The sequence below is a fragment of the Cornus florida genome, unplaced genomic scaffold, assembly GCF_030987335.1.
Source record: "Cornus florida cultivar Cherokee Brave unplaced genomic scaffold, ASM3098733v1 CherokeeBrave_3.0.0_Hap2_Chr04, whole genome shotgun sequence".
Taxonomy (NCBI): domain Eukaryota; kingdom Viridiplantae; phylum Streptophyta; class Magnoliopsida; order Cornales; family Cornaceae; genus Cornus; species Cornus florida.
The window spans coordinates 89,627,654-89,652,143 of NW_026775574.1; the positions used below are offsets into that span (position 1 = coordinate 89,627,654).

The 24,490-nt window shown below is 35.7% G+C and overlaps 3 protein-coding genes across 3 annotated transcripts; 1 reads left to right on the forward strand and 2 right to left on the reverse strand.

The window, feature by feature from the left end:
• Positions 1 to 2,821: 2,821 nt before the first annotated feature.
• On the forward strand, positions 2,822 to 11,449 carry LOC132305317 (putative F-box/LRR-repeat protein At3g18150). Its single transcript, XM_059802977.1, has 5 exons — positions 2,822 to 2,942; positions 7,305 to 7,362; positions 7,528 to 7,972; positions 9,807 to 9,953; positions 11,369 to 11,449. Exons 1-5 carry the CDS (start codon positions 2,822 to 2,824, stop codon positions 11,447 to 11,449), a joined length of 852 nt encoding a protein of 283 aa, XP_059658960.1.
• Positions 11,450 to 12,860: 1,411 nt separating this feature from the next.
• On the reverse strand, positions 12,861 to 14,284 carry LOC132305318 (phospholipid-transporting ATPase 1-like). Its single transcript, XM_059802978.1, has 2 exons — positions 14,174 to 14,284; positions 12,861 to 13,829 (listed from the first exon to the last, which is right to left on the reverse strand). Exons 1-2 carry the CDS (start codon positions 14,282 to 14,284, stop codon positions 12,861 to 12,863), a joined length of 1,080 nt encoding a protein of 359 aa, XP_059658961.1.
• A 4,754-nt stretch (positions 14,285 to 19,038) lies between these two features.
• Positions 19,039 to 20,308, reverse strand: LOC132305320 (putative F-box/FBD/LRR-repeat protein At1g66300). Its single transcript, XM_059802979.1, has 4 exons — positions 20,134 to 20,308; positions 19,511 to 19,995; positions 19,157 to 19,390; positions 19,039 to 19,047 (listed from the first exon to the last, which is right to left on the reverse strand). Exons 1-4 carry the CDS (start codon positions 20,306 to 20,308, stop codon positions 19,039 to 19,041), a joined length of 903 nt encoding a protein of 300 aa, XP_059658962.1.
• Positions 20,309 to 24,490: the final 4,182 nt, after the last annotated feature.

Below are 24,490 nucleotides of genomic sequence, written 5' to 3' on the forward strand. Positions count from 1 at the left end.
GTCCAGATGATACTGCAAGTTAAAATTGTAGTCTTCCAAGAACTCAACCCACTTCTCTGTCTGTTGTTCAAGTTCTTTTGGAAGAAAAGGTACTTGAGACTTTTATGATTCGAGTACACCTCGAATCTCTCACCATACAAGTAATGTCTCGAACACTTCAAAGCAAATACGACTACCGCTAACTCCAAATCATGAGTAGAGTAGTTAAGCTCGTGAATCTTCAACTGTCGAGACCTATAAGCCACTACTCTACCATCCTGCATTAACATACATTCCAAACCATCACGTGAAGCGTCACAATAAATCACATAACCCAAGCCACGCTCAGGTATCACCAGCACTGGAGCTGTAGTCAATCTTGTCTTCAACTCCTGAAAAGATGCCTCACAGACTTCATTCCACACAAACTTAATTCCTTTCCGGGTCAAACGGGTCATAGGCGCTGGCAAACGGGAGAAATCATTCACAAATCTTCAATAATAACCTGCTAGGCCAAGGAAACTCCGAATCTCAAAAACATTCTTAGGTTGCTCTCAATTCAAAACTGCTTCAACCTTTGATGGATCTACTGACACTCCACCTTTTGAAACAACATGCCCCAAAAATTTCACCTACTGTAGCCAAAACTCACATTTCTCATATTTAGCATACAATCGGTGCTCCCGCAAAATCTGTAAAACAATACTCAAATGGACCTCGTGCTCCTCCCGAGATCGTGAATACACAATAATGTCATCCACAAAAACTACCACAAACTGGTCTAGGTAATCGTGAAAGACACGGTTCATCAAGTTCATGAATGCCGCTGGCGTATTAGTCAAGCCAAAAGGCATAACAAGGAACTAATAGTGTCCATACCATGTATGGAACGCTGTCTTTAGGATATCCTCATCCCTAACCCGTAACTGATAGTAGCTTAACCTTAAGTCAATCTTCGAAAAACAACCCATTCAAGATTAAGCCTGTCGGCGCCTTCTTTTACACGAGCAGGAATATCAATCCTCTCAACTGATCAAACAAATCATCTATCCTTAGCAAATGATACTTATTCTTGATGGTGGCATGATTCAACTTCCGGTATTCAATGCACAACCTCAAAGAACCATCTTTCTTCTTAACAAACAAGACCGGTGCGCCCCACGGTGACACACTCTGTTGGATGAAACCTTTCATTCTCAAATCATCAAGCTGCCTTTTTAACTCTTCCAATTCAATTGGTGCCATATGATATGTTGCAATAAAAATTGGCGCGGTACCTGGCATTAAATCAGTAAAGAACTCCACTTCTCTATGTGGAGGCAACTCTGTCAAATCCTCTGGAAACACATCTAGAAAATCACGAACGACCGTAGGATAATCCTCTTTCACAACATCATCTTCTTCGGCTATAAGGCTAGCTAAGAAGTAATCACCACGACTCCGTCCACGAACTTCATAAAACAATGAAATGTGGGAATCACTCCGATCTCCCATGAAAAAGAAACAGTCTCCCTCGATAGTGCAAACTGTGACTTTACCTAAAAAACAGTCGATCGTGGCACGAAAAGAAGCTAACCAATCCATCCCGAGAATGACATCAAAGCTAGTCATTTCCAGGAGGATAAGATCAAATACAAAAGTCTGTCCGGCTATCACAATGGAACAATCCCGCACAACTCGGTTCAATGACACTGAAACCCCAACTAACGTATCAACACACAATGCCCGATCCATGAAACTGACCTCTAACTCCGATGTAAGTGCAAATGATGATGAAATGAAAGAATAAGATACACCAGAGTCAAACAAAACACGGGCCCAAGAACCAAACACTGAAATATACCTCGGAGAACTGAAGATCCAGGAGATGTATCAGTCGATGCAAGTGCAAAGACACGTCCCTCGGTGCCTGTGCCTATGAATTACTAATCTGAACACCAGATGCTGTGCCGACACAGTAGGAGTATCCCTCCTAGCTGGTCGTGAACCCTGAGAAAACATGACAGGCTGTGGTGGTGGTGGTCTGAAACCTGACTGAACTGTAGCCGACTGCGACGGCCTCTGTCGTGACCCTCTGCCACTACCGGTGCCTGCTCCCTGATTAGGACAATTCTTTACCTTATGCCCTGCTGGCCACAACCAAAACAAACCCCAGAACTAACTGATACCTGTAGACACTCTGACTTATAATGACCCGGTTGATTACAGCGATAACAAATGACACCACTCCTGGCAGACCCTACTGGCATGGAGGTACTAGGAGCGGATCATGCAGACTGCTGCCCCTGAAACTAAGATGAACCACCTATTCCTTTTCCCTAAAGGTCCCTCTGTAGATGGTCCTATATTCATCTTTTGGCTCCACTATTCCTTTCCTGCATTTCTATCTTTGGCCTCCGCCTCAAGCATCAATGTTCTTTCCACTGCCTCAGAATACACCTTAATGCCCTGTGCCGTTAAGAACGGCCTCATTTTGTAATCAATACTAGAAATAAACTTTTGAATCTTATCAATTTCATCTCTTACCAATTCTGGAGCAAAGCGGGAAAAAGAAGTGAACTTGTTCTCATACACTGTCACTGACAAACTACCTTGGATGAGGCCAATAAACTGATTCTTTAACTCCCACCTCTTGGGCGCAGGGAAGTACTTCTCATAGAACAGCTCCTTAAATCTATCCCAACTCATCTCTTCAATCCTATACTGATTTGTGATCGATTTCCACCAAAACTTGGCATCCTTTGTGAACTTATAAGTGGCTAGGATGATTTTCAAGTGATCATCCGTCACATCCATAGAAGTCAATTGAGTTTCAACTTGCTCCATGCAGTCATCCGCTACCATGGGATCTGCACCGCCTTTAAACATCATAGGCATCAACTTAGAAAATCCAGAAATCAACTTGAGACGCTTCTGTGCTGGCGTCTCCTCAACTTGCACTACCGGTTGTGGTATCGACTGCGGTATCGGCTGTGGCTAAGTAGCAATGGTGGCCCTCAAGGCCCTCTGCAACAAGCGATTCAATACTAGTTTCGCCGGACTTTCACCCTCTTCAACGGGTGCTTCCACATTATCCCTCCTTGTAGGAACAACTCTTGGGGCAATCAAATCCTGAAGAAGTGTGTCCTCATCAACTGGCTCCGCCGGAGCTCGTGCTCTCGCCAACATCACCCCTTGTTGGCTTAGGGCCAACTTCCCTTAGTTCTTCACACCGTGACATTGTTATATTAAACAAAGGAAACAGTTCAATAACGATAACACTAAGGTCCAACCGTGAATAACTCAATACAAAAAGGACACTATACTAATACTTAGCATGCAAGACTATGTAATGAACACATTAATATAAGCATATAAGCATATAAGTATGTAGACAAGTAAACAACTAAACAGTTAAGCATATTTTTGCACATAGCAAAACACTTTAACAATTAATCACATAAACTATGCAAACGATTTCCCATGCTAGGGTAGGCCTCTACCCGTCGTCCTATTGGTTTTCGAACCAAGTCTTTGATACCAAATTTATAACGACCTTAAACTGAATACCGAAAATAATAAAAATTTTAAAAAAATTTTGGCATGACCTCCACTAAAAAGGGTCCTACCACAACCTGTTTAAATGCATAAAAATGCATAGGGCCTTTCTTGGACCTTCAAAATTTTTCTAACCTGTCCCAGCACAATACAAATAATACATTTCTTTCAATCATTCATTATATCTCAACATAGTTCAGTTTATGGTGGAACAACTACATGTTATTTAATCCAAATATCATAATTACAGTCCCAAAAATATAATTAAGGTCAAACGTCCATGTCTTACAATGTCCATGACTTCTAATAACATTATAGCCCATGAATATAACTACAATAGCAAAAGTCCATAGGTCTCAGTACAAAATACAATATGCTAAGTTTTACAGAAAATAGTGGGACTTAGATACAAAAATAACAAAAGGTCTTCTAAACCAATTTAAGCCTGTGGTGGAATGTCATCTGCCACTTCTTTTCCGTTTCCTAAAAAAATGTTAAATAATAGGGGTAAGCAAAATTGCTCAGTAAGTAATGCCTAAGGCACACCTCTTAAGACCCCGTGAATCCACATAATGAATAGGAATTAGGAAAATGGGATCATACCATGCCGGGAATAAAAGTATAACTACGATACCATATCATTAATCCAACACCACAAATAAATATGACATGCACTGAAATGTCGTGCCATGCAATGTCACTCCCCATTTTCCCAAAACCATTTCCATTATCATTTCCAAACCGTTAGTGAACCCGTCCCATTGCAACTCCATGGCGGCACGAGAGGAGGATTGGCCACTGTCCCTGACCCATGGCAACTCCATGGCGTCATTTGGGCCCAGGTAACTCAACCACAATAGGGCGGTCTCCCTAGTCCCCTCTAGGCCTCACTAACGCCGCGGTCCCTAGGTAACTCCTAGGCGGCCGGGTTTTTCACAAAAAATCATTTTCAAAATTCTTTCCCAAAATCCATTTCCTTTCTTTCAAAGCAATTTTTGCCCATTCTTTTCCAATGAATGCATATATGTCTTATGCATTTCAATGCCATGTCAAATGAAGGATTTTTACAATTCACAAATCAGCATAAGATTTTCATATTTCACAAATCAACACACTTACATATAGCAATTTCTAGCAAATTAATCATAATAGACATGAAAATTTAATACTTAGACATGTTTTACAACATAAAAAATTTTAAAATTATCTTTCATGCTTTCTAATCACCAATCTAGCACTAAAGGCACAATAAGCTTGAATTAATCAACAATTTACATGCTTCATTATCATATATATCAAGCAACACATAGTCACAACTTTGGCACAATATATATATATATATATATATATATATATATATATATAATAATAATAATAATAATAATAAAGTAAGAAATTTTCTACAATTTAAGCATGCTAATCATCAATTAAGTAGATTAATTCACAAAAAGACCCAAGAACATGTGAATTAGAACCCCTACCACCAAAATTATAAAAACCCCCAATTTCTTCACCTCAAACCCTAGGATTTCGAATTTCCTATGGTGCACCAATCGAGGAATTGCTCCTATCAACTTGTAGACCTCCTTGTGAGCTTCAATTTTCGTCTTTGACTGACGTTGATTTTAACAAAAGGGAGGTCCGTGTAGGATATTTTCAAAAGTAGGGGAGGTCCGCGTAATTTCTGAAACAGGAAGGGTGCTGTCTGTAATTATGGCAAACCATATGGGAGGTCTTTGTAAATTACCCAAAACTTTTTGAGGGATTTTCATGCACAAATCTTGATTCATCACATAAAGAAAAGTTTTATGTAAAAATAAAATATGATGTATCATTCAATTAATAGATTGAATACTTACATCAAAGGTCTGAGTAAACGTTTAAATCTTTCCTCTAAAGTGAATGTTCTCACTTAGTGTAGATCCCTTAGCAAGATCATTTCTCCTTCTTCTTGATGGTAATCTTCCCTTTAGGAATCACTAATATGTCTCGATAAATGACCTTGGAATCAAGGCTTGTGGTAGCCTCCTTTAGAAGATATAGCAAACCCTAAAAACTAGAGAGAGAAAATATATTACTTTTTCTTCTTCTAAAAGTTATCCCTCAAATATACATGGACCTATGTATATATATAGGCAAAATAAAGATAAGAAAGGAAACAATAAATCCTTCTCAATCTCTAATTCAAATATCTCAATTCTAATAGAACTCCAATATCAACTTGGGCTATGAGTGAGAATCCTTTGGGTTTACTATTTTCTTGGCTACTATAAATTAATAATTAGTCTGGTCCATTAAACCATGGACCCAATTTAATTAATTCATAAATTAATTTCTACTCCACTAAAAGAAATTAATTACACTCCAATTAAATAGTAAATAACCTCTAAGTCAATGTTTCACTTTGACCCCTCTATGCATAATTATTTATCGGATAATAAAACCATCAATCCGACAACATAATTAATATAATTATTTTGTTACCTTTGATTATTTCCGACTTGATCACAATAAAATTTTTGTTTGACAAAAATAATAATTTACTAAATAAATATATATAGAAAACATTTTGTCTAAAATATACGAAGGCTTTCGAATTTAATTTATGATCGACCATAATCAATATAAAATAAATACAAGTAGCACTGATGCAAATATTGAGAATATAACCCTCCAACTATTAATTACATAACTACTCAAAATGCCAATCTAAGGATCCCGAAATATCCGCCGAACAAATCAAAGTAATTATTAATTAATAAATGAGTCTATACTTCTCTCATGCTTGAGAGTCAAAAGTCATGGCTGTGATAGAGAGCAATTGCACACGATGGCTCTCGCAATATATCTCAACCTATCATGGACTCGGTTGAAATCTTAATTAATTAAATGTCCATCCATAATTACCGACTTTGAACCATTTATGATTACTAATTTATAACTTAATATTAATTACATACATATATAAATATATCTTGTAATCAAGTGGACACAATCAATTTCATAATAAATCGAAAAAATAATACATTCCATTTACCAATTGTTTAATGCCTTAATAATAATATTCAGATAAGAAACCATAACTTTTACAATACAAATAAGAATTTGCTATACTATGGCACACATATCCTAACAGTTTAGAGAATAATAGTTTGTCATTTGATAGATCTACAAAATAGCTTGGTTTTGGGACGCGATGTTAGGCAGCAATTAGATTTCACTTTCTGTGAAATGAGAGTCTTTGAAAATTTTGAATGCATGAGATATTAGGGTCATAGAAGTAAATGATGCGTAAGACAGTTAAGAAATAATATTTTCACAAACCACAGGACATCAAACTTTTGTGGCTATAGAAAACCTTAAGGCTAAGTTTAGGATAGGGTGTTTGACTTAAAATATTTTTTCAGGCAAGAGTGCCGCACGACCCCTTTTAAGTTTTGCTTTCATTAGGAAAATTATTCCTGTAAATTTTCTTTTTCCTTCTCCTGAGAAACAAAAGATCGGTTAAGCCACTATTATTTATTTATTTTTGAATGTTAAACCATTATTACTACTTTTCAAGTTAGTACAGATCCAATTTTACGCCCGTAATCTATATAAAGTTGTTTTCTTTTCCTCTCTATCAATTAGTATCTTTATGAATGTGCTTGTTTGTTTAAATACAACACAAAATTGCTCTCTCTCTCTTTTAGCTCTCTTGTCTGGTTTTTATATCTCTCTAATCAGTTCATCTTCTCTTCCTGCTATCTCCTATTGGATCTGCAGAATTATTTGTTAAAACTATGCAGAAAACTGTTCAAATCCCATGGAGAAAACCACCTCAATATGTTGTGCTCAAAACGCAAGGTACCATCTTTTTTTTAACTTATGTATGGATTTCTATGCCTCTTTTATATTTTTATTTTTAAATAAATGAAGATATTTTGTTACAAAAATTTAGCACTACTATGGTGTTTCTGTTATCTCACAGTTTTTTAATTATTATTATTTTTTAATCTTTAATTGGAATAGTGAGAAGGATGATAGAGGAGGTTGGTTGTATTTGGAGGATCGCAATAGTGGACTTCCTGATGTTATACTCGTTTCAATCTTGTCACTATTGACAATGAAAGAAGCTGGAAGAAGTAGTCTGCTTTCTAAGAGATGGAGGTACACGTTGACTTACATTACTGCTTTGAACTTTGATGCCTCACATATTATATATGGACTAGAACTGGAAGATAAGAAACTTGAAGTAGAAAGGCCTTTGTATTTGAGTTGGGTTAATCAAGTCTTGAACTCGTACAATGGTCCAAGTACAGATCGATTCAGAGTTCAATTTGATCTCAATGGAACTAGTAGATTTGATCTCGACAACTGGGTTATCGAACAGAGAGTAAAAAGGCTTGATTTAGACTTAATCAATTCAGAGTTCAACTGGTTTAACTTTGCTACTAATCGTTCTAGCATGAGAGCTGTTTGCTTCATTATTACAGTTGATTAACAGTGATTTTTTCGATTGGGCAATGATACTTGGACTCTGCACTATGCTGTTGCATATTATACGTTTTTTTGTAGAACATGAAATGACGATTGTTCTTCAAATGTAGTCTTATACGCTAGAAATGTTTTGAAACGATATCGTATTATGCGAATTTCTCATTCCTTTTGATTTTGCTTTCACCTGCATGCAACTATTATTCTGGACTAGTTGAAGAAGAATTAAAAAAGAAATTATGAGTTTGGTAAATTTTAGTTCAAAATTGAGTAGAGGTAAAGTACACCACCAGCTCTGAAGGTTTGGCATAAAGATGTGCAGATAAAAGTTAGTCCTACTTTGAACAATTACACCCGTCAAATAAAATAAATAAAAACACTCTAACAATGATGAATTGATTTTATTACAATTTGATATAAAATTGACAAATATAATTCATTTAAATACGCTTAATCAAATGATTTTATTACAATTTGATATAAAATTGATAAATATAATTAATTTAAATACCCTTAATCAAATAAGTTTAAATAGGTTATTTAGTAAAACCCATTTGATAAACCCAAATTTTCTATATCCTTACTCTTTTCTTCTCTTTCCCCTCTCTCAGACCTTAATCCAAACAACATATATATATATTGTCTGCGCAGGCACACGTGCATACACACGCACGCCGAAAATGGACCGGCGAAGAGAGACCAGTTCGGTGAGCTTACCCAGCGCCGGAGTACACAAGTCATGTGAAAGAACCACGCGTTGGGCTTAACGGCGACAGCGGCAATGGTTGTTCGGTGAGGGCGGCGGTGAGTGTTTTTGCAACTCGGTTGATTCTCTCCGTCTTCAGTAACGACATCGATGGAGCCCGATCTTGATCTAACCCACGACAGTGCTCAAAATTGGAGCCTGATCTTGACCTAACCCACCACGATCGGCACGATGGCGATCAATGCTTTGTTTTTTTTTTTTTTTTCCTTTCTAATATGCCCTGAAGCAAAACCTGTGATTATTCTTTTTTAATTTTCTACTTTTCTCTAGCAAAACGACTTGGACCGGATTTATGCAGTACACTTAAAATCTAGGATGTCCGTGAGGATGTAAATGAATAATACATTATAAAATGTTGTGATATTTATTAGTCAATTTATTTTTTAATTAATTTAAATATATTGGCGTGAATTCACAAATTGGAAGTTTATTTTTTTATTTTTTAATAGAAAATTTGACAGATTAATTTACAAATTTATACATTTATTTATTAAACGTGAAGGATTGCCCTACATAGCTGAGAATTATTTTATTTGCCTTCATCACGTAACGGTGGACAATCAGGGGTCGCAAATCGCCAAATCGTATTCGCGAGTCATAATCGTGTGTCGACTTACGAGTATTATACTAAACCGTTCAACCTGAACACGATCTATTTAATAATCGTGTCAGAAACTCTCAATACTAACTCAACCTATTTATTAAACGGGTTACACATGTAACCCGTTTAATGACCTATTTATCAAAAAAAAAATTATATTATTTAAATTATTAATAATACTCAATAAAATAATAAATACTAAAAAAATATATAAATTTTAATCAACCAAATTACTAAATAGTTTCTAGTTTACAAAATATTCAATTATAAGATACAAGTCTATATAATAATTTTAGAACTTAAATAAAAATTTATTTATAACATATATAGTCTCATTTCTAAAAATGTGATTTTTATCTCCTCCCCTTAATTTTTATTTTATTCATTTTTTTAACATAATTATCAATTTGTGCTGATTTACTATTTTTTTTCTTTGGGTTTATTCAGAATGGTATCGAGTTTGCTAAATTTCCAGTCTTTGATAAGCTCAAGCAACTGGAGTTGAAAATTTGTGTTACAAGTGAACATCAAAGTCTTCTTGTTTTTGCTCTCCTGATAGAGGCGTGCCCTTTCTTGAATAAATTTGTGTTACAGGTAATAAGTCTCATTTCTAAAAATGTGAGGTTTTTTTCTTTGGAAATTGAATTTTCAATTGGAAACTTTGATTCATTTGGACTTCGGCTTAAAAGATTTCAATTTTCCTAAGTAATTACTTCTTTATTGCTATTACAAATGATAATTTTACCAGTAATGGGAAAAATGCTCTTACAATGTTTAGCTTGCTCTATTCTCCCAATTGATCAAGAATTTTGTTAATGAATATATATCATTATGTTGTTCCCATGTTGATTTAATATTTCTAGCCGAGAGTTTTACATGGTCGTTCTTGCTTTATTCTCATGATTGTTCAATTACGTTAGGACCCTTTTCAAAACAGTGTGAGTCCATCTCTAAAATTATTAAACTTACTTTTTATTTTTTGCTTTCAAAATATTGAAAGTAAAAAAAAATTATTAAACATTATTTTACTTTCTATTTTAGTTCAAGAAATCAAAAGCATGATTTTACTTTTAGAGAAAGTAAAAATAAGAAAGTGAAAGCGTTAGTAAATGGGCCCTAAGTAAATCATTTTCCTCCATTACTCTTTAGGTTAAGTGCAAAAAACTCCCTCTACATGTAGTGCATATCGGACTTTGTGCAGTAAAAAACTCCCCTATACTATCAATTTGGTGCAAATAGGTCACTGTGTGATGTAAAATGATGATAATATCCTCATTTTAGTTGAATAAATTAATAATTATAAATATAGGTCAGGTAAAATGACTCTTTTATCCACTTATCAAAATAATAATAATAATAAAAAAAACTAGGGTTAATTCCACCTACACCCCATGACGTTTGCCAATATTCCACTTACACCCTCTCTACGTTTCATAATTCCACCTACACCCCTTGTCAGTGACGGCCGTCCACTTTACTAACGGATATATATGATTTTACTATATTGCCCATGAATTATATATTAATATTTATAATAAAATGTATTTGAAACTAAAAGGTCTAAACTACCCTTTAATCCTCGTCGTCCTGATGGTGTCTTCGTGTTCATCCTCTTTTTTTGACTCGAGCACTGATCGGTGACACAGATGCCCTTCTTCTCCATCTACATCCACAACTGCTCCGTCAATGGCATCGGCGTGCTCATCGGCAATTGGAGCTTCCATGCGCGATCGACATGCACAGTCCGACTGCCCTCCACGTCGTCGATCAACACCGAACACAACCCAATACCCAAACAAACCCAACCTCACAGCCCTTCATCCTTGCGAACGGCGAACCAAACTGGAAAAGCAGACGATGGAAACTGAAAGATATGGGTTTTGATTTTTTGAACAATCTAAAATGATCTGCCGATATGGGTTTTGATATATGTAATAGGTGAACTTTTGATTCTAGCCGACAGATAGATTAACTGAAATATATGGGTTTTGAACTTCTGATTATTGTAGATTTGTAGTTTGCAGTTGCAGAGAGAGGGCAAGTTCAAAGTTGAGAACAAGAATAGAGATGAAGACAATTGGGGAGGCTGAAATGATTTGCTCTAAAATTTTATATATATATATATATATATATATATATATTGATTCTGATTCTTGTAGATTTTGTAGGTTGCAGTTACAGAGAGAGAGGGCAAGCTTGCGAAGGGCGAAATGGAGACGTTAGATCGGTGGTGGTGGTGATGGTACTGCCGCCACTCCACTGTCACCTTTGATTATTCAATGGTAGTTTTGTAAATCTATGTTGGTCAATGAGGTTGAAGATGTTATTTAAGACATTAAAAGGGCAAAATTAACCTTGCATCAAACTTTTTCTTGATGACATCACCACACGCCGTGAGTTACTTAACGGCAGGGGGCGATTTGTTACCCAAATCAAAACCTCAGGGGAGGTAGCTAGAATTATGAAACGTAAAAGGGGTGTAAGTGGAATATTGGCAAAGGTTAGGAGGTGTAGGTGAAATTAACCCAAAAAACTAATGGCCGGATCCAGCTCCGGCAAATCTCCAATGAACTCGGGTATCGAACCGTGAAGCTGAGAAGGGTCAAGTTCTTCAGATCGGCGAATGACGCTGGTATTTTGCCGTAGAAGACGTTGTTAAACAGATCCATTTATTTCAAGCTCTTCAATTGGTCTAGCTCAGTCGTCAACTGTCCTGACAGTCCATTCACCTGTAGAAATAGTGTATCCAAGTTTTGAAGCTGTCCAAATTCCGGGGGATTGTTACCGGACAATCCACAGTTCACGGCGTCGAATCGAACAAGTCGAGACAAGTTTCCAACAGCCGACGGTAGGCCTTCGATAAAGGCATTGTAGTAGCCGATATACAGCTGTTGAAGCATCGATAAGTTGGCGATTTCCAGAGGAATCACGCCGACAAGTTCATTGCCATTTCTCTGTGTTGTGTTTTAGATATGTCTCTGCTTCAAGATCTCCTCAACCTCGACCTTTCCGACGTCACCGACAAGGTGATTGCTAAATACATATGGTGAGTCTCTCTCTGTTTTGTTCTGTTTTGACTTTCATCTTAATGGGTTTGCTTTCTTTTTACAAGTTAATTTGGCGTTTGTTTGTTAGTTCACCTGCTTTTGTTGTATGTGCAGTGATCTGGGTTTTTGCAGTTTAGATAGTCAATGGATTGGGTCTGCTTTGTTTTTGTTTTTGTTTTTTTGGTCTTCCTGTTGAGTGATCATTATTAATGGGTTTATGAGATCTTGATTCTGTGTTGACTTTTTTGGACCTTTCACGTTTATATTTTCATGTTTGATAGTAATCTATACTATGATACTCTGATTTCATACAGTTTCATCACTCCATGTGTACTATATATGAGTGTTGTTTCAAGCGATTCCGAAATCGAACCAAACAAGAAATAGGTGAGAGTGATTAAGATTTGGAGACGATTACCGGAGCACATGAATGGAGGAAGATTAGGGTTCATACTCATATGCACATGATGGCCGTAGAGTATTCAACTTCTTCCCCTTGTATAGCTTTCCCATTGTTGTAATCTACACCCCAAATGCTTGCACATTGAAACTCCATCTTGTTCTCAGTCAGTGTACCAGTTTTGTCAGAGAATACATGTTTTATTTGTCCCAAGTCTTCATTTATGTTTAAAGCTCTGCACTGGAATCTTGCATTTGAGGCTTCATCGTACACCCGGGCATCCCTGATCATGAAGTAAGCCTGACCAACGCGGACAAGCTCGATAGAAATATACAATGAAATAGGGATCATAATCTGGAACACAATGACTGACATGAGGAAGGTGAAGAATATCTCCATTCCCCATCCATAATACTTGTAATCCTCACCCGCTTCACTTTCAGAGTAGTCCTTTCTCCTGTAAAAGGGCAAGTCATCCAGCTCATCCCTGTGGCGCCTCAACCAAACACCAGCACAAACAGAAACAACTGTACACAAAGCGACAAGAAACATAGAGAGGAGAATGATTTCCCTATTCATACGGGTCTTAAGCCGGCTTCTCTTTGATGGAGCTCCAGAATTGTTGAGCATAGCTTTGGTCTCTCTGCCAGCATACACTGCAACGCCTAGTGCCCAAGCAGTATTCTTGAGTTCACACCCATGGAGAACTATATTGGAAGGTCCTAGAGACACCCGCTTCTCATCGATCTCTATGTTCGCCTGGAACCCATATATGTTTCTATTGGGTTTCTCACACTTTATCAACCCATTAATCTTCTCCTTCTCAGGAATCTTAGAAAGGGTCTCTTGCTTTGCATACCGTGTCTTCAAATTTGATTCTCCATCCAAATTAATGGTCTGGACATAAGCAACCCCAGTTGGGTCGCTGGTAGAAAGCAGCACTATATCACAAAGAAGTGTATCATTTGCAGAAATTTTGATGAGTTCACCAACCTGAATATCTTTCCATTTTTTCTGTTGAAACTGATTATTTACAAAAACTCTAAAAATGGGTGAGGGCAAAATGGAAAATAAAAGGATAAATTGGGGTTTTCAGTTTTACTTTTTATAAAAGAGTTAATTCCACCTATACCCCTTGACGTTTACCTATATTCCACTTACACCTTCTTTAAGTTTCATAATTCCACCTACCTCCCTTCACTATGACAGCCGTTAACCATACTAACGGAATTGTGTAATTTTACAATTTTGCCCATCAATGATAAATAACTAATATTTATAAAAATTTAGAGTTGAATAAAAAAACTAAAAACTTCCTAGACAAATATATACACATTACATGCACATATACAAATATATACACATACAGCAAGCACAGGTGATGCAGTTGCCGTGAGCATGCCATGGACGGACTGAACTTCATGTATAGGTAATTTTAGTCGGATCCATTCGCTGAAGCTCGACACCGATTGGGTCATGTTGGCTCAGAGCTTCTTTACAGACGGAAGAGCGTCGCCGCCGTATAGAAGCTTAGAGAGTAACGGCTTCTGCCTCGCATGACCAAGAGGAATTCATTCGCCGGAGCACCCGCAAGAAGCCGGTCACACCCCAAACGGCCACCGCCGATGATATTAACAGACCCACGGCGCAACAGAGACAGATCTACGGGCGATGAAGCAACTATGCGTACGGCGAGCAGAGAATATTTCCGGCACCAAGTTGTCTAGCACAGACGAAGAACTATCGAAGAACACCATGAACCACAAAATTACTGAAGAAAGTTTTTTGGGGTTTTCTCCTTTTCGAACTAAATATAGAAGGTTGGACAAAAAATCTGTGAAAAACAATGTCAGTTCAATAGTAAAGGATGTTAAATAACAGAGGGTCAAGAAAGATGGACAAGCAAAGCAAAGATTAAGTTCTAGAAATATAAGTAGGGCAAATTTATCTGGGTCTTCTTCGATGGGGTCAAAAGATGCAAATTTAGTCAGAAAAATGTTGAAGCAAGTGGGTAATTTAATTATTTAATAGATAGAAAGAAAATAGAGAAACAAATTTTAAAAAAATTGATGATGCCAGCGGATTACCAGAGCATGCTTTGCTCCGGCATCGATCACTACCGCTTCCCGATGTTCAAATCTGAGGAGCTGATGTCGGCCGCTTCCGCGATATCGGAATCCGCCTCCATCACGCCTCCTGAGATTTAAATAGGCCGCCACGACGAGGACGACAATATGTCTACTGTAATGAAGGGCAAAATCGCTTCTCATCCTTTGTATCTGAAACTTCTTGAAGCTTGGAAGGAAGAAGATGATATATATGAATATATATATATAGAAGTGAAAGGAAGGGCATTTTTGTATACTTGAGTTAACAAATTAAGGACAGTTTTGTAATTGTGTATTGGTGAACAAGGTTAAAGATGTCATTTTAGACATTAGAAAGGCAAAATTGACTTTCTAACAATTTGCTGATGCTGACATTAGCACACACCCAGGGGGTGTAAGTGGAATTAACCTTTTATAAAAAGGTGGTCAGAGGGACTAGTTCTGCACATTTTTTTAATTTTGTGGACTTGCATGCACATTTTCAAAAAGTAGAAACTAGTTTTGCACAAAGTTTATATATCAGGGGGGATTTTTTGCAGTTAACCCAATTGGATGTGACTCTACAAGGATACCAACATTTTCAGGACATACTATTAGCAATGTGATTAAAGTAATTCTCTTCTCAGCAGGTTGACTTCAAATACAGTTTCTTGTTTGCAGTTGAAACAATTAGAGAATTTGAAAGATTGTTCTAGAAGTTAAAACATTCTACAAGATTGTTCATTTTATCACCTTGCCAAGTGCGTTCGCTGACAATGGGGCAATAACCATGATATCAGCCCACTTGCGGAGCAAGTGGACCATTCATCTTCATCTTTGTAAAGAATTACATCCTTAGGAAGTGATAAAGAACCTTCATTGTGACTGCTCTTACTTCTGCCCATTCAGAAAAACAATGACAAATTTTCCGAAATTTTATTGCCGCTACACTTACACTGACAGCAAGTAGAATCAGTCACTTGCATAACCGGCTGAGTTGTGAACTTGTGGGGCATTAAAACAAACACTCGGAATGCATTAAAATTCACCGAACCAACTAAACTAACATCACATCGACCCTAAACTTACGCTCGTCATCAGTGACCAAACACAGTATCAAACACCACTAAGTTGGAAGGCACACACATATGTATGTATGTATTACTTTTAGGGGAAGTTGAATGTACCGGAGATGATGATGGCAGAGATGACAATGGTGAATCTATGTCGGCCCAAAAAACCCCAAGTCGTACACAACATTATTTGTGACACTTGATCTATTTTTGGTATAGACATTGGAAAAGAAAAAACACAAAAAGCATAGTTTGGTTGACACGGGTTATCATTATGTTGACACGAAATAAACTTTTAATAGTATATAAATAAATAAATAAAAGAAGGAAATGATGTTCTTATTCTAACTTTTCTCAATTGTGCCAACCAGAGTGATGAAGTTAGTGAGACATTTCATCAAACAAGTGATAATCCGTTCCATTTCATTTCTCTCTCGATCGATCTCGTTCCCCTTCTCTCAATCAATTTGCGCTAGGATTTCGTAAAACATCTGAGTTTTATTTGTGTGGTTTTATGGGTCACACACATACGAGCTTCGATCTCCCTCTAAGGTTCTTATTGGTATACCAAACGCAAAATTTCTTTTTTAATTTCGATCTCCCTCTAGGGTTCTTATCGTTTCAAAACAATTCTAGCGTATGAGACTACATTTGAAGAACAGTTGTCATTTCATGTCCTACAAAAAAAACGTATAATATGCAACAGCATAGTGCAGAGTCCAAGTATCATCGCCCAATCGAAAAAATCACTGTTAATCAGCTGTAATAATGAAGCAAATATCTCTTATGCTGGAACGATTAGGGCAGATTGTTCCATGGCCTACAACCAAGAGTATTTCATTCAATGGAAGTAGGAAGAAACGAAGTGGCAACTAAATTGTGTATAACAAAAACACCACGCTCAATTTTTCCATTAGCATACAGAAACAAAATAACAAGCATCAAATCAAAACTCAGGACAAGTTAGAATCATGACATTGCTAGACTCAATGGAATAGCCAAAACCAAACGTTCCACATGCTCAATGGATATTGAACGCCATGCTGTTATACATATGACTCAACTAGAACAAAAAATATTCCTTTACGACATTAGTCACCCTGCTTATTGTAACAACCATAAAAAACTATTTTGCCTAAAACATAATATTGAGAGGACATGCAATTTAAAAGACCTTTTTTTGATCCGTACGAAAAAAAAAAAAAAAAAAAACATTTAAGAAATAAATTCAAGAAAAGTTTAAATGCTTAGAAATGACAACAGATGGATAAACCAATCAGTAATAACTAAAGATCCTGAAATTAAATTAAACTTCTGCTACTGCTACTGCTACTGCAGTGCAGGGTACTCCCGGGAAGTAGAAGAAAGGGGATGATTCCTATTGTGTCTTTGGATTGCATTCTTCAGCATTTTTCATCTTCCAATCATTGGATCAAATTTCTGACTGCGGTTTCTTAGTTTGTTTTAGTCTTTAATTGGCTGTGGCTTTCAATTTATTGAAGGATCTATGTTCCTTCTCCCTACTGCATTCTCCATTTCTCCTGTTTTCACAACATTGTTCTCTTACCAATAGAATTACAAGGAAAAAGAAGAGATACCAAAGTTGCCTTGTAACAGACAGCGTACCGTAACACCTTCGTAAGTGTCGATGAACTAATAGATTAGTGAGTTGAGTTCACTCTAAGCTTGTATTGCTCGGGTCTAAATAACACGGAATAAGTCACATCCTCAGTCATTATTTTAAATGGTTTTTTTGCAGAGGCAGCATGTGCCCAGGGGGCCATTCCACCCCCCAGCCCCCCCCCCCCCCCCCCCCCCCCCCCGAGGCACATGCTGCCCCACTAAAATATATATATATTTTTATACACAAACTTGTAAAAATTGACACAATGCTCCCTTTAAAATTAATAAAATGGATTCTCTATCCCTGAATCCACTAAATTTTATTTATTTTATGCATATAATTTCTAGATATTTATAAAACACCCTCATAAAATTTATAAATTATTTCTATAAAATTATCTATTTTTAAAAATGTCTTTAATTCTTTATTCATTTTCTTTCTTATTCTTCAAATTTCTTTTTGTCATCTTCATATCTTTTGCATTCTCTTTCTACAATTAAAACCTATCATTTCTTTCAAAATTCTCTCATATTTTTTTCTTATTTCATTTTCTTCTTAAAATTTAATTTTTATTCTTAAAAATTTCTTTTTCTTGCACTAATGCATAATTTATGTGCAGTAACCTTCTATTTCTTTTTTCTCTTCTTATTCATTTTTTATTTACTTATTCTAATACACTACTGTTGTTACACTATTATATTTTCGGCCTACTTGAAAAAAAATTAATTTATTAGTGCTAATATCCCCCCCCCCGGAACCAAATTCCTGGCTCCGCCCCTGACTATAATGCTGAGCAATCACTCAACAATCTGATTAAAGTAATCATATTCAAATTATACTTATAATAAGAGCAAAGATTCCTCAATACTAGCATGGATGAAAGAAGAAGAAGAAAACACTGTGTTAGAGATGAATTCACACTTTTTTGAAGAGGAATAAGACTTAAACTAACTAAATAAGGTTACAGATTCCAAGAGGTCCTTGTGTCCTACTCCATGAGTTCTTGAGCAATTAATGTACTTGAACAATCATGACAATAAATCAAGAACGTGTAACATATTAAACAACGACATAAAACACTTGGGCATTAAATATTAAATCAATATGGGAACAACAAATATTCATTTACAAAATACCAACATTTTTTCCTATTACTTGTAATATTGTAATTTGTAATAGGCCTAATTAAGAACCAATTACTTGGGAAAACTGAAAGCTTTTAAACCGAAGTCTAAATGAATCAAAATTTCCATTTGAAAATTCAATCACGAAAGCAATAAACCTTACAGTTTAGAAACGCAAGTTGTAAAGTAAGACTTGTTACCTTTAACAGAAATTTAGATAAGAAAGGACATGCCTCTATTAGGGGGGAAAAAATAATAAAGCTTTCATCATCATCTGCACCGATTCTCAACTCCAAATGCTTGAGCATATTAAATACAGGAAATTTATTGAGTCTGAATAACCAAAGAAAAAATAAATCAGCACAGATTGATAATTATGTTAAAAAAGAACAAAATAAAAATGAAGGGAAGGAGATAAAATGAATTTGTTAAACTTACTAACCTCGATGATGGTCACATCCAACGTAAGGCTCTCTAGCTGAGAAAGATGCCTTGAAATCTCCCAAAAATTACAAATTAGATAATTGTAGTAATCACCCCTAATATACCGTTCAATAGGCTCCTTGATGGTCTTAAATGGCAAGCTTATTTTTGGTCCGAAGTACATAAATGACACAAGATTCATGGCAGAAATCTCTATACTTTCCACATTGAAACAATAAGTTATCTCCAAGCACTGCAATTTGAGTGACAGATCAGGAACTTTTAGATTTACAAGACTTTGGGATTTTACCACACACAATTGTTCCAAAAATGGACAGTTAGTTAAGAAGTGCCCAAGAACTTGTCCACTTACATCCACGTATTTCAGAAAGAGATTGGTGAGGGAGTTGAAGCTAGTAAACCCGAGAAATAATGAATGCAGGTGATTTGTAATACAATCCGCGTCAGGAAAATTGTAACTCGTCTTTCCCCAATTTTCTAAGGAGTCAAACTCAAGCCTTTTAACTCTCTTTTCTACCACAAAATTAACCCAATTGTCAATATCAAATTTACAAGTTACATCAAGATCAAATTGAACGTTGAATTCATTTATAGTTGGAGCGTAGTGCGATTTCAAGACTTGATTAACCCAACTCAAATACAAATGCCTTTCTACTTCAGGTTTCTTATCTCCCAGTTCCAGTCCATATATAATATGTGAGGCATCAAAGTTCAAAGCAGCAATATAAGTCCACAAATACCTCCATCTATTTGATAGAAGACTAATTCTTGCAGCTTTTTTCATTGTCAAAAGTGACAAGATCATCCAAACACAGCCCTCCTTTATCAACCTTCTCACTATTCCAATAAAGGAAAAAAAAAATAATAATGAAAATAATTAAGAAGTGTGATAACAAAACACCACATTACTGCTCAATTTTTGTACAGAATTTCTTCATTTAAAAATAAAATAAATAAAGACATACAAATCCATACCTTGCGTTTTTAGCGTCGCATATTGAGGTGGGTTTGGTGGTTTTCTCCATGGTTTTCTGCAGATCCAATAGATAGCAGAATAAGATGAACAGATTAGAGATATCCAAACAGACTTGCTTGATTTGTTCCACGTACGGAAAAAGAGAGCAACTTTACCTATAAAACAACCATCCATGTTCATACTCCGATTTGAATTAGGTTTGTATTTTCGTGTCTTCCTAGGTGGGATTTTATTATTTATTTATTTATTTTTTTTGGAATTCCGTTTTGGCAAGTAGGTTTAAGAAGTTTGAAACAAGAGCCTCCAAACCACTATGTTGTAACAAAATCTGTTCTTTCAATAAGTAAAACATATATAAACATACAAATCTATAAACACGTAAAAAAGATGTAAATTTCTACCTCTAAAAATATTGAGGCAGGTCTCGTGCAGATCCAAAAGAGGTTCCTTTTCTTTTTTCTTTTTAATTCGGTTTTGGTAAGTAGGTTTTAAGAATTATTACAAAGAAAAATAATTATTAAACCGAAGAATACGTGGCCAGCCACGTCATGACTATCTCCCATCAAGGATTATTATCTTTGATGAAGGCAGCATATGATAAATATTTAGAAAGACTTCACTAGAACTGATCTGTTGTTAATAAGTGGCGACCCCGGTTTGAGAATGAATACATGTAGTAAGGGCTAGGAAGTGCTGTTTTGCTTTTGTTAGATATATATGCATATGGAAAATTCTAGTGGATCCTAATGAACTGATCAACTAAGCTTAGACCTATAATCTTAGTATGCAGAACCCTCTCTCTCTCTCTCTCTCTGCCAGATTTCTTTTAAATTTAAGGTCAAGAACATAATATCCTTGTTGCCAAACCTGTTTTGCATTTGACGGTTTGACCTAGTATTGAGTATCTGCTCTATTTGATGCACTACACTAAAATAAGTTGTCTATCCTTTTTATTTATTTTTAATCGGTATGAGCTGTTGCTTGATTCTAGGTTGCCGTACCATTGTTGGTCTGGTGTGGTTTTATTGTGGCAATATTTACCAATTATTTTGCCCCTACTTGTATGAGGTGTCTAATTTTTGCAGCTATATGAAGCCTACTGATACTGTTCCTTTGAAGTGCTTTGTTGACTGCTTTGTTAGAGCATCTCCAATACTAAAACCTATTTTTGCATGCCAAATCTATATTTTGACAGGTGCTACAGTATCAAAATACTACATTTTCTCCAATGGTACATTTCACGCAAAATGCTATTTTTTAACACAACCACTATTCTTTTTCAACTACCATTCCCACCATTCATATTTGCATCAGTAATATTAATATTCGACACATTCCATGTCAAATTGTAGACATTAGAAGGAAACTAAAATTAAACCTAATTAAAAAGAAGTATAAATCTAAAATATCTGGTCAAAAAAGAACCAAAAAAAACAAATTTTTTATAATTTTTTTACCACTATTTGTGAATTAATTTTTTTATATAAGTTTTTTTTTTTCAGAAATTTATATATAATATATATGTATATATATACATATAGAGATGCGAGTGGGTAATGACTGGTGAGAAACGGCACCGTTTTGGGAAATGAGAAACTTGCCAAAAAAATTTGACAGCTGATATATGAGAAGAAATTTGAGAATCTCAAATTTTGAGAGCTCAAATAAGAGTCCATTGGAGAGGCACCTTTTTACCCAACTCTCATATTTTGAGTTTGAGAGGCCCAAATGAGAGACTATTGGAGTTGCTCTTAACTACTTTGTTTTTTTTTATTTTTGAATTTTTAAGCAACTGATATTAATAAATTGGATAATTACAAAGACGGCCAATGACCAAAACAACCCCAAGGAAAGGAAAAGTAGGCCCAAACAAGGAAAGACCCAAACCACGTTTCAATTTAATAACCGCAATTAACGACTAATTAACTGTTAATGGAAGTTGTTAGCGCTCGATCCGGTGAGTCCCTAGCCGTAAATAGAAGTTGTTGACTGCTTTGTTTCCATCACCTTGAGTTGGTTCTATTTGGTCATTTGTTCAGTGTTTCTCTTTTTTCCCTTCAAGTTTACTTTTCAAAAATAGTGAAGTACTCGTATCGAACACAATGTTCGGACATGGGTACGAGATATGCATCCAGAGAACAGATCATCCATTGTTATTTGTTGCACACCCACTGCCTATTGTTCTATTATCTGTTCCACTGATCCATAGCATCAGAGGCTGTTACTATAAAAATAGTGTACTCCTTTAGATATTAGATAGAATCAATTTTTTTATCTTATTTTGTTACTTGTTGAAGCATTATTGTTATTATTATTATTATATATATTTTTTTGGGTGCCTTTTTCATTAAATTTTTAATATTTCACAGGTCACTTTTTCATATATTTGATTCTACTTTAGTGGCTTATCAAAGTAAAACTGTTGCTTTGATTTGATTATACTCAGCCTGAGGTATATCTCTCGGGGCACAATTTGAGTAGAGTAGTACACTAGGACTAAAATTACTATTTCATTTTGACTGACTTGGGAGCTTTTAGTCCAATTTATAGAATTTATTCTCTCTTTTCTTTTTATTTTGATTCAAGACACCTAATATTGACTTAAAAATTGATTTTCAAGAGAGACTCTATAATGACCAAGTTAAATTATTATGGTGACTTTTCCATTGCTAATAATAATATTCTGGGTAAAGTGCAAAGAACCCCCTTAAACTTTACTCTCTCTCCCAAATAACTCCCTGAATTTCAATTTTTAAAAAAAACCACCTAAACTATTCCAATATCTGCAAAAAAAAACACCGGGCAACACTGTTCCGTTAGGTTTTGCTTAAAAATTTGGCACGTGACCTTGCGGTAATTTCAAAATGGCAAGATTACCCTTATTGCTGTTGTAGTATGAAATTAAAAAAAAAAAAACCCTAAAACTAAGGAGAAGTTGAGCAAACATGTGATACCCCTCGATTCTAGAGCCACGGGTGATCAAGTCCGAGCACAGATTCGAGGGATACCAAACAATTAATATGTAAACAAGCAGAAAAAAAACTGAATTAAGAACAAATTAATAATACGCTGAAAGAAATCAAACATAAGAATCCTCAAACTTGAAATAAATAAATTAATATGATTTAAAACCGTACAACTCGGGAATCCACCTACTGGACCCCTAATCCCAAACCTTGAACAAATTTACAGAATTAAAAACCAAATTTAAAATAGAAAGGAAATCCTATGTAACTGGAAGAGTGAGTGTCTGTATCTGCATCAACACGATCCAGCTCTAAGACTGGTACTGTCGAACACCTGAAAAAATAATAGAGTGGGTCAGACCCACATGCAAGTCCTGATCTGCTACGATCCAAACAGTAATCCGATACGCAGATACATCCTAGAAAGACTCAACAATATCTAGAGTAATCCATATATGTATATATAGTACACACTATAGGACGCTCGCTAGTCCAGTAGGTCTGTCTCAGCCTGAATAGAAGGTAACATGCAAATACGCACCCTAAGGTGGGCATGAGTACCTAGACCTACCAGGGAGCAACACCTATGTCCAGTTATCCATCCTAGGCGATATACGCGCCCTAACCATGGTCCTGAGACTCAGGCTCATACCATGGCACATATAATAAATATATAAAGTCCGTACTCCTCCTAATACAGAATATCATCCATCTGTGTAGTGGTCTGACATCTGTATAATAAATCCATCCTGAAACCATAATAAGTCTTTCAATTCACAATTGATATGACACATGTAAGTGATGGACTTAACCTCTATGGTTACTCCATACCTTAATCCAATTTAGATAGGTCTTAGTATTTTGAGCTAAGCCATCCCCAATATGACACCGTCCCATACCGGTTCATATATATACATCCATATAAGTAGGACTTAACCTTTTTATGGTTAATCTAACTCATTCCAATTTAGGTAGGATTTAGTGTTTGAATTAATCTATACCTAGTATGTCACCGTCCCATACCGGTACATACAATCTTCCAGTTAACACAATTGACCATACAATGTTAAGTAGTCATCAACCACACTCCAGAATATGCACAAGATAAATTTAATGCATATACATAAATAATAGGCATTCATTACGGACCTAAAATCTAATTCCAATAATGTAAAGTGCTGGAATAAAGTCAAGCATTCACATACTCCATTATAGTCCACGAATTGATACAGTGAAAAAAATATTTTAAGTATCAAGTTCACCCAAGCTAAGCATAGATAATTGTAGTTATTTCACTATACTTACAACACTATGGTCATATGATTTATTATATATATTCAAAACATATTTAACAACCTTGTTAAGCTCCAATATCAAAAACTAGCAAATC

Coding starts and splice junctions, on each gene's coding strand:
- LOC132305317 (XM_059802977.1), top strand. CDS start 2,822: ATGGGATCTGCACCGCCTTTAAACATCATAGGCATCAACTTAGAAAAT. Junction 2,943..7,304: donor CGGTTGTGGTATCGACTGCG/GTATCGGCTGTG, acceptor AAAACTATGCAG/AAAACTGTTCAAATCCCATG. Junction 7,973..9,806: donor ATCGTTCTAGCATGAGAGCT/GTTTGCTTCATT, acceptor GGGTTTATTCAG/AATGGTATCGAGTTTGCTAA.
- LOC132305318 (XM_059802978.1), bottom strand. CDS start 14,284: ATGACCCAATCGGTGTCGAGCTTCAGCGAATGGATCCGACTAAAATTA. Junction 13,830..14,173: donor CTGCATCACCTGTGCTTGCT/GTATGTGTATAT, acceptor GTAAATAATCAG/TTTCAACAGAAAAAATGGAA.
- LOC132305320 (XM_059802979.1), bottom strand. CDS start 20,308: ATGGATGGTTGTTTTATAGGTAAAGTTGCTCTCTTTTTCCGTACGTGG. Junction 19,996..20,133: donor TGCGACGCTAAAAACGCAAG/GTATGGATTTGT, acceptor TTATTGGAATAG/TGAGAAGGTTGATAAAGGAG. Junction 19,391..19,510: donor TCTTTCTGAAATACGTGGAT/GTAAGTGGACAA, acceptor CTCAAATTGCAG/TGCTTGGAGATAACTTATTG.